General features: G+C 47.5%; 1 protein-coding gene across 1 annotated transcript in view; it reads left to right on the top strand.

Moving 5' to 3' along the window:
- The window catches only part of LOC143288288 (telomerase-binding protein EST1A-like), a 74,238-nt gene extending 65,608 nt beyond the window's left edge, over positions 1–8,630 (top strand). The window contains exons 19-21 of the mRNA XM_076596637.1: positions 301–524; positions 2,439–2,520; positions 5,028–8,630. Of these exons, the coding sequence (XP_076452752.1) occupies positions 301–524; positions 2,439–2,520; positions 5,028–5,158 (437 nt within the window). The 3' untranslated portion in view covers positions 5,159–8,630. The remainder of the gene's footprint in view (positions 1–300; positions 525–2,438; positions 2,521–5,027) is intronic.
- Positions 8,631–13,634: the final 5,004 nt, after the last annotated feature.

Here is a 13,634-nt window from a genome sequence, read left to right as displayed (position 1 = left end):
ATCATCTGTCATTGTTGCATCATTTAAAAAAACCCATTTAATTTATTTATTTATTTTATTTTTTCTCAATGCCTGACTAAGCGCATTGGGTTACGCTGCTGGTCAGGCATCTGCTTGGCAGATGTGGTGTAGCGTATATGGATTTGTCCAAACGCAGTGACGCCTCCTTGAGCTACTGATACTGATACTGATACTGTTGCATCATAATCGTCCTGATTATCTTGGTAATTCTGGCATCAGAGTTGACCTGATTATCTGTGAGCATGTCAGTGGTGAACAGTGCACTGTCTTTTCCCTCAGTGGTCAACGAGTTGGATGGACTGGCCAAAGGAGCCACCAATCAAGGTCAAGGTCACCATGACCACAGCCCAGAACATGTTGCCATGGTGACCCGTCATGCCAACCAGGCATTGACCTACTTGGAGTCAGAGGTGAAGGCTAAGAACCCCCAAGTGCGTGTGCAGACATCGCGAGGGTCGGTGCTGGAGACGTTGGCTTTCCGCAGTGAAGAGTCGGACAACACAGTGAGTACAGTGCGTCCAGCAAGGCACTGAGCACACAGCCACACCTTGCACACAGCACACCTTGCACACAGCACACAGCCACACCTTGCACACAGCCACACCTTGCACACAGCCACACCTTGCACACAGCCACACACAGCACACAGCCACAACACACTGCACACACAGCCACACTTGCACACAGCCACACACAGCACACAGCCACACCTTGCACACAGCACACCTTGCACACAGCACACAGCCACACCTTGCACACAGCCACACCTTGCACACAGCCACAAACAGCACACAGCACACAGCCACACCTTGCACACAGCCACACACAGCACACAGCCACAAACAGCACACAGCACACAGCACAGCACTCAGCCACACACAGCACACAGCCACAACCTGCACACAGCCACACACAGCACACAGCACACACTGCACACAGCACACACAGACACCTGCACCACAGCACACAGCCACACCTTGCACACAGCCACACACAGCACACAGCCACACACAGCACACAGCCACACACAGCACACAGCCACACACAGCACACAGCCACACCTTGCACACAGCCACAAACAGCACACAGCCACACACAGCACACAGCACACCTTGCACACAGCCACACACAGCACACCTTGCACACACAGCACACAGCACACAGCCACACCTTGCACACAGCCACACACAGCACACAGCCACAAACAGCACACAGCCACACACAGCACACAGCCACACACAGCACACAGCCACACCCAGCACACAGCCACAAACAGCACACAGCCACACCTTGCACACAGCCACACACAGCACACAGCACACCTTGCACACAGCCACACACAGCACACCTTGCACACACAGCACACCTTGCACACACAGCACACAGCCACACACAGCACACAGCACACCTTGCACACAGCACACCTTGCACACAGCACACAGCCACACCCAGCACACAGCCACACACAGCACACAGCCACACACAGCACACAGCACACAGCCACACACAGCACACAGTCACATCCAGCACACAGCCACACACAGCACACAGCCACACCCAGCACATTGCCACACCCTGCACCCAGCACCCAGCACACAGCCACACACAGCACCTAGCACACAGCCACACCCAGCACACAGCCACACCCAGCACACAGCCACACCCAGCACACAGCCACACCCAGCACACAGCACCCAACACACAGCCACACACAGCACACAGCCACACCCAGCACACAGCACCCTGCTCACATATCTCTCACCCTCCTCTCACTGTTCTGTCCTATTTCTGACAGGAAAAAAAGAAAAGAAAAATTATAAAAAGATTTCCAGATGTTACAGCTGCAGATCTTTAATTTTTTTTTTTTTTTAAACACAAACAACACATCAACAACAACAACAACCCCCCTCCCACCCCCACCCCCACCCTCCCTCAAAAACAAAACATGCATATAACACAATGTCAGCTTGAAAGGATGTACACAGTTTCAGGTTCACAAGGGGCCATCACTGCATTCAGACAAATCCACATACACAACATTTGCACCTGCAATCCAGATGCCTAAGCAGCAGCATAACCCAGCATGCTTAATCAGGCCCGAAACATAGTTTGAATAGATATACTTTGTTTATTTGCATTCTAAAAGGGAGAGTTTTTCATTGCTACAGTGCATCTCTGTGTGTCTGTATGTGTGTGTGCAAATGTTCATATTTATATGTAGATAGATACATAGATAACTTGCACAGTATGTACAAAACTATTCATGCATATTCCAGTTTCTTTCTGATTTTGGCATCGTCTGTTCCTGGTGTAAGGTTTTGGGGAAGGCATGTCTGGATGTTGAACATGAAAGTGGTGTGGGGTGATGGAAGTTGAGGGCAGTGATGATTGTGATGACGCCACGCTGATGTTGGCAGGGAAACAACGATGATCTCATTCTGTCCTGCTGCCTCCATTACTGCAGGGACATGGCGCGGGACTTCATGCCCAAGGACAAAGGTGGGCTTTGCTCCGGTCTTTCTCAAGGCCCCTGCCTTCAGTGCACACACACACACACACACACACACACACACACACACACACACACACACACACTCACTCACTCACTCACTCACTCACTCACTCACACACACATACACACACACACACACACACACTCACTCACTCACTCACTCACTCACTCACACACACACACACACACACACACACACACTCACACTCTCACACACTCACTCACTCACTCACACACACACACACACACACACACACACTCACTCACTCACTCACTCACTCACTCACACACACACACACACTCACACTCACTCACTCACTCACTCACCCACCCACACATGCGAGCCTATATGCGTTGTAGATATACCCACTGGATGTGCCCTCTAAATATGACCAGCTGGTTGCAGCACTGTAAGGACATAACGCCTGGTAGACCTTCAGTGAACATGACTGGTAGCATGTAGTATTATAGGGACAAAAGGCCAGATAGGACCTAAATTAACATGACTGGTGGCATGAAGTATTTTTGGGACAAAAGGGCAGATAGGACCTAAATTAACATGACTGGTGGCATGTAGTATTATAGGAATTATAGGAACTAAAGGCCAGATAGGACCTGAATTAACATGACTGGTGGCATGTAGTATTATAGGAACAAAACATGATTGATGGCATGTAGTATTATAGGAACTAAAGGCCAGATAGGACCTAAATGAACACGACTGGTGGGTTGTAGTATTATAGGGACAAAAGGCTAGAGACCTGGCTAGATAGGGTCTCTGAACATGACTGATGGTGAAGGTTAAAGTATTATAGGGACAAAAGGTTAGATAGGGTCTCTGAACTTTGATGGTTAAGGTTAAAGTATTATAGGGACAAAAGGCTAGATAGGGTCTCTGAACATGACTGATGGTTAAGGTTAAAGTATTATAGGGACAAAAGGTTAGATAGGGTCTCTGAACATGACTGATGGTGAAGGTTAAAGTATTATAGGGACAAAAGGCTAGATAGGGTCTCTGAACATGACTGATGGTTAAGGTTAAAGTATTATAGGGACAAAAGGTTAGATAGGGTCTCTGAACATGACTGATGGTTAAGGTTAAAGTATTATAGGGACAAAAGGTTAGATAGGGTCTCTGAACATGACTGATGGTTAAGGTTAAAGTATTATAGGGACAAAAGGTTAGATAGGGTTTCTGAACATGACTGATGGTTAAGGTTAAAGTATTATAGGGACAAAAGGCTAGATAGGGTCTCTGAACTTTGATGGTTAAGGTTAAAGTATTATAGGGACAAAAGGTTAGATAGGGTCTCTGAACATGACTGATGGTTAAGGTTAAAGTATTATAGGGACAAAAGGTTAGATAGGGTTTCTGAACATGACTGATGGTGAAGGTTAAAGTATTATAGGGCAAAAGGCTAGATAGGGTCTCTGAACATGACTGGTGGTTAAGGTTAAAGTATTATTGGGACAAAAGGTTAGATAGGGTCTCTGAACATGACTGATGGTTAAGGTTAAAGTATTATAGGGACAAAAGGCTAGATAGGGTCTCTGAACATGACTGATGGTTAAGGTTAAAGTATTATAGGGACAAAAGGTTAGATAGGGTCTCTGAACATGACTGGTGGTGAAGGTTAAAGTATTATAGGGGAAAAGGTTAGATAGGGTCTCTGAACATGACTGATGGTTAAGGTTAAAGTATTATAGGGACAAAAGGTTAGATAGGGTCTCTGAACATGACTGATGGTGAAGGTTAAAGTATTATAGGGCAAAAGGTTAGATAGGGTCTCTGAACTTTGATGGTTAAGGTTAAAGTATTATAGGGCAAAAGGTTAGATAGGGTCTCTGAACTTTGATGGTTAAGGTTAAAGTATTATAGGGACAAAAGGTTAGATAGGGTCTCTGAACATGACTGGTGGTGAAGGTTAAAGTATTATAGGGACAAAAGGTTAGATAGGGTCTCTGAACATGACTGGTGGTTAAGGTTAAAGTATTATAGGGGAAAAGGTTAGATAGGGTCTCTGAACTTTGATGGTTAAGGTTAAAGTATTATAGGGACAGAAGGTTAGATAGGGTTTCTGAACATGACTGATGGTTAAGGTTAAAGTATTATAGGGACAAAAGGTTAGATAGGGTTTCTGAACATGACTGATGGTTAAGGTTAAAGTATTATAGGGACAAAAGGCTAGATAGGGTTTCTGAACATGACTGATGGTTAAGGTTAAAGTATTATAGGGACAAAAGGCTAGATAGGGTCTCTGAACATGACTGGTGGGTTATAGCATAAAAGGGACAAAAGTGTGATGATGATAATGATGATGAAGAAAAATGTTATGATGATATTGATAATGAAGATGAAGTGTTATGATGATGCTGAAGATGAAGTGTTATGATGGTGATGATGATGATGGCAATGGTGATGATGATGATGACGATGATGATGATGACAATGGCGATGATGATGATGATGATGACGATTGGTGCTGTGCTCCAGACTCACCGGTACGTCTGTTCCGAGATGTGGTGTTGCTGACTGACGACCGCAACCTTCGCCTCAAGGCACACACCTCCAATGTGCCTGCCAAGGACATGCCAGCCTTCTGCCGCTGGAGCAAGGTCACCTGAAGGTCGTCAGGAAGGAATAGGTCACAGCAAGGTCAGGGACAGGCGCCCTCTGCAGGAACAAAAGCCGTCTCTTTTTTTTCTTTTTTCTTTCCTTTTTCTTTTTTTGAAACAAAGTTGTATGTATTGACCTTTATGTGACTTTGACCTTGTGGATCAGGATGACCTTGTGGCAGGTGCCTGTGGTGTGAGTTAGGGTCTGTAGTTATTGGAGGAGGACTAGGCTGGTGTGGCAGTTATCACACTGTTCTGGCAGCGCTGTCTTCTCCAAGGTGCGTGAGTCACTGCAGTGCAGATTACCCATCCTTCCCTGAGCCCCTTCCTCTGGTCGTCCTGTGGTCCTCACACAGCCTTGTTGGGGCAACACGACTCCCTGCTTTTTGTAGCTGGTCTCCACTGACCCTGGACCTTTTATCCACCCCCCTCCCTTCCCCTTTCTTCTTTTGTCTGTCATGATCAGTGCCAGTCTGTCAGCTTCTGTGTCCACAGAGTTTTATATTTAAACATTTTATCTTTTTCATTATTTTACACAAGCACACTGAGCTAGTGACGGGGCGTGGCAGAATGGATCACCACCGGTTCCATGTTGGACTTTGGATGTAGTGTTGACCAGCGATGAGGGCTGGAGGCCCTCGTTTCAGCATGGTGTGTCCTTTGAAAAGGCTCCTTTTTCCCGTTTTCTGGACACTGCTGGTGAAGGTTCAGATATGGTAAGGATAGGACTGGGCCCTGCGTTCCTGCCTCCAGCCCTGGACACTGTGGATGTGAATTCACTGCCTTCCTGTGTCCAACCCTGGACACTGTCTTCCTGCGCCCAGCCCTGGACACAGTGGATGTGAATTGACTGCCCCACTTGCTGTAGAAGGCTATGGGACGTTTAGCCTTTGAACCTGACCCTGAGGGGTGTGGGCAGTGAGGTAGGTGGTTTTCAGGGTGGTGTGGGTGGTACCACAGGGTGGGCGTCAGCCATCACCACGCCCACTGTCACCTCATATTGTGGGGGCTCCATTTCATTTCTTCCTTTTTCTTGGACTCGCATGTGTGTTTACACTCTGTGTGAATCTGTGTAATAACCCTGTGTTTAGGCTGTCTGTGTGTGTGTGTGTGTGTGCATATGTGTGTGCGTGTGTGTGTAAGTAAGTGTGTGCGTGTGTGTGTGTGTGTGTGTGTGTGCATATGTGTGTGTGTTTGTGTGTGTGTACGTAAGTGTGTGTGTGTTAGTGGTAAACTTTAACAAATTTATTTCCTCTGGAAATACTTGGTAAACACCAAATCTGGCCTCAAAATATAAAAAAAAGTACTTTTTGTGTACTCTGATTATAATAACAACTTGTGGAAAAGGAACAAAATTATGAATAAAGAATGTTTCCATGGTCGTGTTACTGTTCCATTGTTACTTCTTATTCACAAAACTTTGCACTCTTGTGATGTATAGACAACTGATAAATAGCAGTTATTTTATTATTTTAGTTGATACAGGAACTTCTGCTTAGTAAGGAAGTCATATTCATGAATATATCTGCCAGGAACAGCAACATGGCGCCATATAATGGGACATCAGTCTGAACATACCATGAAAAATGAATTGTTAAAATCAGTTATCTCGCCTCCAGAACATTACATTTTAAAATACGACTCCAGGCATAGAAAGGCTTTAATGTTTTACACTTGTTGTGAAGGTCCTGCAGTCTATTTTCAGCAGAATGGTTGTTTTGTCTGTAAAAAGCATTGCAGCGACTCCTTTTATGAATATTCACTGTCAGCACACGGGCTGCATTGACAGTTGATGATAACGTTTTGTTGAAAGGAGGTGAAAGAGGCCACTTCAGTTTTATTCAGGGAAAGATATGTGCATAGGCCTTGTCACTTAATGCATGATGTCCACAAACAATCATCTGAATCAGATCTTGTTGACTTACAGTTCACAATTTGTCAGTTAAACTTAGAGTAAGATGCATGTTTGAAAACTTTGCTGATATTGAAACAGAGGCTAACTCTGGCAGTTATTTGGAAACACATGTTTTTGATGATTGAACATTCATTTACATAGACTGCAGCAAAGAGTAGTGATTTTTTTATTTTTAATGTTGGGATTGAGAGAAAAAATCCAGCCTGCTAATGATATTTTTTGCTGGAAGAACTGGATTTGTCCGGAGTTATTATCATGTGTATGACTGGAAGAAATGGACTTGTCCGGAGTTATTATCATGTGTATGACTGGAAGAAATGGACTTGTCCGGAGTTATTATCATGTGTATGACTGGAAGAAATGGACTTGTCCGGAGTTATTATCATGTGTATGACTGGAAGAAATGGACTTGTCCGGAGTTATTATCATGTGTATGACTGGAAGAAATGGACTTGTCCAGAGTTATTATCATGTGTATGACTGAAAGAACTGGACTTGTCCGGAGTTATTATCATGTGTATGACTGGAAGAAATGGACTTGTCCGGAGTTATTATCATGTGTATGACTGGAAGAAATGGACTTGTCCGGAGTTATTATCATGTGTATGACTGGAAGAAATGGACTTGTCCGGAGTTGTTATGTGTATTACACCCAGAAATATGTTTGGTCATTTTGTTCTTATTAGTTGAAGCAGTGAATTCAGGAAAAAGACAAAGTTTGAAACTTGGATAGATCTTTATTGCGATTGTAAAAAAACCCATTGAAATGTCAGTTGATAGAATTGCTCTGTTTCCAGCTCACTACTGTTGGTTGGAAAAACACTGGTTTCTGATGGTGAGCAAAATGAAGGTTTGGGTAGTACAGTGTTTGTCCTGGTATCCCCCCCACCCCTATCTCTTCCTTCCCCCACCCCCTCCCACCTTTCCACTGCTGGTGTTCTGGGCTTTGTTGTGCTGCAGGAATCCCACGTCGGCCGTGAAGGCGTCGCCTCTTGTCTTTGTTGAAAGCAGAGGTGCATAAATGACAGCGGCCGTTCCACACAGGGCGCTGGTCACTGGCATACACTGTTGGCACTCTGACAGGAAAACTGGGGAAGCTGTTGGTTTTAATGTTGGAATATTGTGCTGTGTGGTAGAACTGGTGAACAGGTCATCTGCAGCAACAGGATTAGTGAGAAGCGACTGTTTCAGAAACAGAAACTTAAGATAAAAGATTTTTTTTTAAAGGACGTTTTAGTTTTTTTGTGTGTGTGTGGGTGGGAAGGGGGGGGTGTCATCACCGAAGTGCTGTGCTGTGTGGCTGCTGAATCACTGCCCTTGCTTGTTGGCGCTTAATGACTGTGTTAGTCCCCTGAAAGCGCAGCATCTCCCTTCTCCAGGATGGCGTCACTCCGCTGGCATCACTGGATGACTGTTCAAGACATGCTACACAGTGGTAGTCATCTCCCCTTAGGGAACTAACTGTGTGATTGATGTAACAGACCGTGTGATTGGCTGAAAATAAATCTAAAAGACTGATGTAACAAATTGTGTGGTTGGCAGGAAATAAAAGACTTTGAAAATGCATGTTGGTGTTTGAGTGCAGGCAGTTCCTGGCGAAGATTTATGTTGTAAGTGTTGTTCCTCCTGTCTTTCTGAAAAAAAAAGTGAGTGCTCCAGCTATTGTATTGCACTGTATTGTTTTGCATTGTATTGCTTGTTGTCACAACAGACTTATCTGTGTGAAATCTGGCTGCTTTCCCCAGGGAGAGCGTGCCAGCACAATGCAGGTCCACCCTCTGTTTTTATTCTTTGTCTCCACCAGAAATTGCTTTATTATCTGTATTTATCAGAGTGGATTATGTCAGGTCAGGTCATTAGATCTGCTACTGGTAACCTGAAATCCAGTACAACCTGTTCAGGGTCGGATTGCTGGCGACGAAACCGGCACTCCCACCGCTCCCTTCCGGGACTGGTGAGGCAGGTGGCTAGACACCCTTATGGAATTAAAAACGAGATCCATAAAAGGGCGTCGGCTCAGGAGAGCCACCGACGGCCATCTAGCTCCACTGTGCTGTGTGCATGCCACACGCAGTTGGCCCCCGGGGTGTGTCTACCCATGCATGTGAAGTCTGGATCCGGCAGAATCTGCAGAAGAAACCTGTCGGTTCAACGGAGAGGAAGGCGGTTACAGCAACGCACTGTGGAGTGCAGAGAGCAAGATGAGACACCGAAAGGATATCTTGGTCATCCACTGCATCCGTGCTCATCCTCCAGTCGTCTCGCCTTAGTCTTGCCACTGGAAATTGGTGGACCCGGACGAGAGAGAGAGGTTGACGTTGCGCAACTCTTCACTTTAAACAAACTCACCGCGCAAGTCATCAGTCATCCAAAATGACCTTTCATCCTTCATCATTTCATCACCCCCAAGTCCTGTGGCGACAGGCGAGCGACGAAACGACAAGTGTGGGTACACTGGCAGTCGCAGCCGCAGACCTGCACGCAGGTGGCTCAGGCCATAGGGTCGTTCTTCATCGACAGGAGCAGCGATGGAGTTCGGCAGCCATCTGAGAGTCTGAGCAGCCCTTTTTAGGAATGCACTGCTCACCTCCCTGGCATGAGGAAGGGGCTAGAAAAGGTGCCCTAAAAATTGCCTGCTCCATATCACCCTGGCCAGCATACCGCGGCTGGCGGGGACCCTACATCAGCGGTCGAAACAACAAGAAAGAAAAGAAAAAAACAAGGATCGTTCCTTTCACCATTGTACCCTGCGCTAGCTGATCTATAGTACAGCTTCAGAGACCCTGGGACCCATGACCAGAAAGCACAAAGACTGTTTTGATGAAAACTGTGATGAAATCAAGCAGCTTCTGGATGAGAAACGCCGTCTGCATCAAGCCTACCTGAGCAACCCAAAGTCCACATCAAAAAAGGATTCGTACGATGCCATCCGCAGGACTGTTCAGCAAAAGTTACGCCAGATGCAGGATAAGTGGCTGAGTGACAAAGCTGATGAGATCCAGGGATATGCTGACAGGCACGATATGAAGAGGTTCTATGATGCCTTAAAAGAAATCTACGGTCCCACATCCTCGGGATCACCCCCCCTCCTCAGCGCAGATGGGAATACCTTGATCACCGAGAAGGGGAAAATTCTCGAACGCTGGGCTGAGCACTTCAACAGTGTCTTAAATCGTCCTTCCTCCATGAATGATGAAGCCATAGACCGTCTCCCACAAGTCCCCATCAACGAAGCACTGGACGATCCGCCAGCACTTCTTGAGACCCAGAAAGCAATCTGTCTGCTATCCAGTGGCAAAACACCTGGCTCAGACTCCATACCAGCAGAAGTCTACAAGGATGGAGGCACTGTGCTGACTGAGAAGCTCCATCAGCTGTACTCACTCATGTGGAAAGAGACGATCCCCCAGGATTTCAAAGATGCATCTATCATTCACTTGTACAAGTGAAAGGGGAACCGGCAAGCCTGTGATAACCATCGGGGCATTTCCTTGCTCTCCATCGCAGGCAAGATACTTGCCAGGATAACCGCCTCACAGCACACCTTGACCAAGGTCATTTGCCTGAGAGCCAATGTGGATTCCGGAAAGAGCGCGGAACCACCGACATGGTGTTTGCTGCAAGGCAGCTGCAAGAGAAATGTCAGGAGCAAAATGCTGCTCTGTTCTCCACCTGTGTCAACCTCACTAAAGCCTTCGACACCGTGAGTAGAGAGGGACTGGAAGATCATGGCCAAGTACGGATGCCCTCGGAAATTTATTTCCTTGGTCAGTCAATTCCATGAAGGCATGCAGGCTCGAGTCCAGGACAATGGCGAAACATCTGCTCCTTTTCCTGTCACAAATGGTGTCAAGCAAGGCTGCGCCCTGGCTCCAACACTGTTCAGCCTCATGTTCTCTGCAATGCTTACTGATGCCTTCAGAGATGGCAATGTTGGAATTGGCCTAAAGTACCGAACAGATGGCAAGCTGTTTAACCTCAGAAGGCTTCAAGCAAAAACGAAGGTCATGACAGACATCATCAGAGACTTTTTGTTTGCTGATGATTGTGCCCTTGCCATCAGCATGAGGAAAACTGAAGTTCTTCATCAGCCAGCCCCAGGGAAACCCCACGTTGAGCCAAACATCACAGTTAACGGTCAGAGACTCAGTGCGGTGGAGCGGTTCACACACCTTGGCAGCACACTGTCACGAAATGCGACCATCGATGATAAAGTGAACGTCAGGATTGCAAGAGCAAGCGCAACTTTTGGTAGACTCTATGCAAATGTCTGGAACAGAAGAGGCATTGGTCTTGACACCAAGCTAAAGGTCTACAGAGCAGTAGTTCTCCCCACACTACTGTGTACCAATGACATGCCAAGAAGCTGAACCACTTCCACACAACATGCCTAAGGAAGCTACTGAACATCAAGTGGCAAGACAGGACCCCAGACACGGAGGTGCTTGCAAAAGCCACCCTTCCCAGCATCTTCACCATCCTGATGCAGTCCCAGCTTCGCTGGACTGGACACGTGGCGCGCATGCCAGACCATCGGCTGCCCAAAAGGCTCTTCTATGGCGAGCTGCAGCAAGGGAAGAGATCACACGGAGGTCAGAAGAAGCGCTTCAGAGATACTCTGAAAGTCTCTCAAAGCATTTGATATCAACCCTGACTCCTGGGAGGAATCTGCAGCGGACCGTGACAAATGGCGCGCTGCTGTGCACAAAGGTGCCAAGTTGTGCGAGGCCAACAGGACTGCTGCAGCTGTTCAGAAGAGGCAGGCCAGAAAGTCACGGGCAAACAAGCTCCCTGACAATGATATGCCTGTCTTTGTCTGCCCCAACTGTCAGCGAACATTTCGTGCGCAGATTGGACTATTCAGCCATCTGCGCACTCACAGATAGATTCATGAGCATCCCCCCCCTCCCCACCACCACCCTCCCCCCATCCCCCAGCTGGATGACAACGATGGTCATCATCGATCTTGATGGACACATGCCATCCACCATCAGAGTGGATTTCCTAAATAACGATGTTCTTTTTAAGAGGGACAAACTTCTGTTGCTGCAATTTTTTTTTTTTTTTTTTTTATTTTTAAAGTGCGGTAAGTGCATGCTGAACACACGACTCAGTTTATTGTCTCATTGGAAAGGCCTGCTTCCAGACCACCACCCAAGGTCTAGCAGAGCCGGGGAGTTGATATCAAGTCCAGTGTGGGAAGCAAACCGCAAACACTGGCTTTGTAATGGGGCACACCTCTGGACTGGTGGGGGCAAGGTGAAGGACATGGTGACCTCTGGACTGGTGGGGGCAGGGTGAAGGACATGGTGACCTGTGGATTGGTGGGGGCAGGGTGAAGGACATGGTGACCTGTGGACTGGTGGGGGCAGGGTGAAGGACATGGTGACCTGTGGATTGGTGGGGGCAGGGTGAAGGACATGGTGACCTGTGGATTGGTGGGGGCAAGGTGAAGGACATGGTGACCTGTGGGCTGGTGGGGGCAGGGTGAAGGACTTGGTGACCTGTGGACTGGTGGGGGCAGGGTGAAGGACTTGGTGACCTGTGGACTGGTGGGGGCAGGGTGAAGGACATGGTGACCTGTGGACTGGTGGGGGCAGGGTGAAGGACATGGTGACCTGTGGACTGGTGGGGGCAGGGTGAAGGACATGGTGACCTGTGGACTGGTGGGGGCAGGGTGAAGGACATGGTGACCTGTTTCACCACGCCCCAACAAGGAAACTGAAGGTTCCCGGGCGCAATGGCCAAGTGGTTAAAGCGTTGGATTTTCAATCTGAGGGTCCCGCGTTCGAATCTCGGTAACGGCGCCTGGTGGGCAAAGGGTGGATATTTTTTCCGATCTCCCAGGTCAACATATGTGCAGACCTGCTAGTGCCTGAACCCCCTTCGTGTGTATACGCACGCAGAAGATGAAACACGCAAGTTAAAGATCCTGGAATCCATGTCCGTGTTCGGTGGGTTATGAAAACAAGAACATACCCAGCATGCACACCCCGAAAACGGATTATGACTAGACTGCCTACATGGTCAGGTAAATAAACAAAACGGTCATAAGCATGTCTGTCCTCACGGACAGCTAAAGGACCACATGTCTGTCTGAGTGTGTATGTGAGTGTGCCTAGAATATAGTTGAATGATACAGGAAACAACTGATAAGCGACCAGTGGCAGCCGTCAGTCCACTCTACCCAGGTAGGCAGCCTGTTGTACAAATGACCCCGTGGAAAGCGCTTAGAGCTTGGTCTCCGATCGAGGATAGGCGCCATGTAAGTATTCACGTCAAGTGGTGCTTTAGCTGTCCGTGGGGATAGGCGCCATGGAAGTATTCACGTCAAGTGGTGCTTTAGCTGTCCGTGGGGATAGGCGCCATGGAAGTATTCACGTCAAGTGGTGCTTTAGCTGTCCGTGGGGATAGGCGCCATGGAAGTATTCACGTCAAGTGGTGCTTTAGCTGTCTGTGAGTCATGTCTGTGGAGGGGTGTGGGGAGGGGGGGCAGTGAGAGCGCAGTTGGTGTGTGCTGTCTGTTGCTGACACACGCTGCTGTTGCTGTGGATTGCCAGGTTTTGTGAA

Source organism: Babylonia areolata, chromosome 12, assembly GCF_041734735.1.
Source record: "Babylonia areolata isolate BAREFJ2019XMU chromosome 12, ASM4173473v1, whole genome shotgun sequence".
Taxonomy (NCBI): domain Eukaryota; kingdom Metazoa; phylum Mollusca; class Gastropoda; order Neogastropoda; family Buccinidae; genus Babylonia; species Babylonia areolata.
This window is presented reverse-complemented; position numbering and strand designations above follow the sequence as displayed.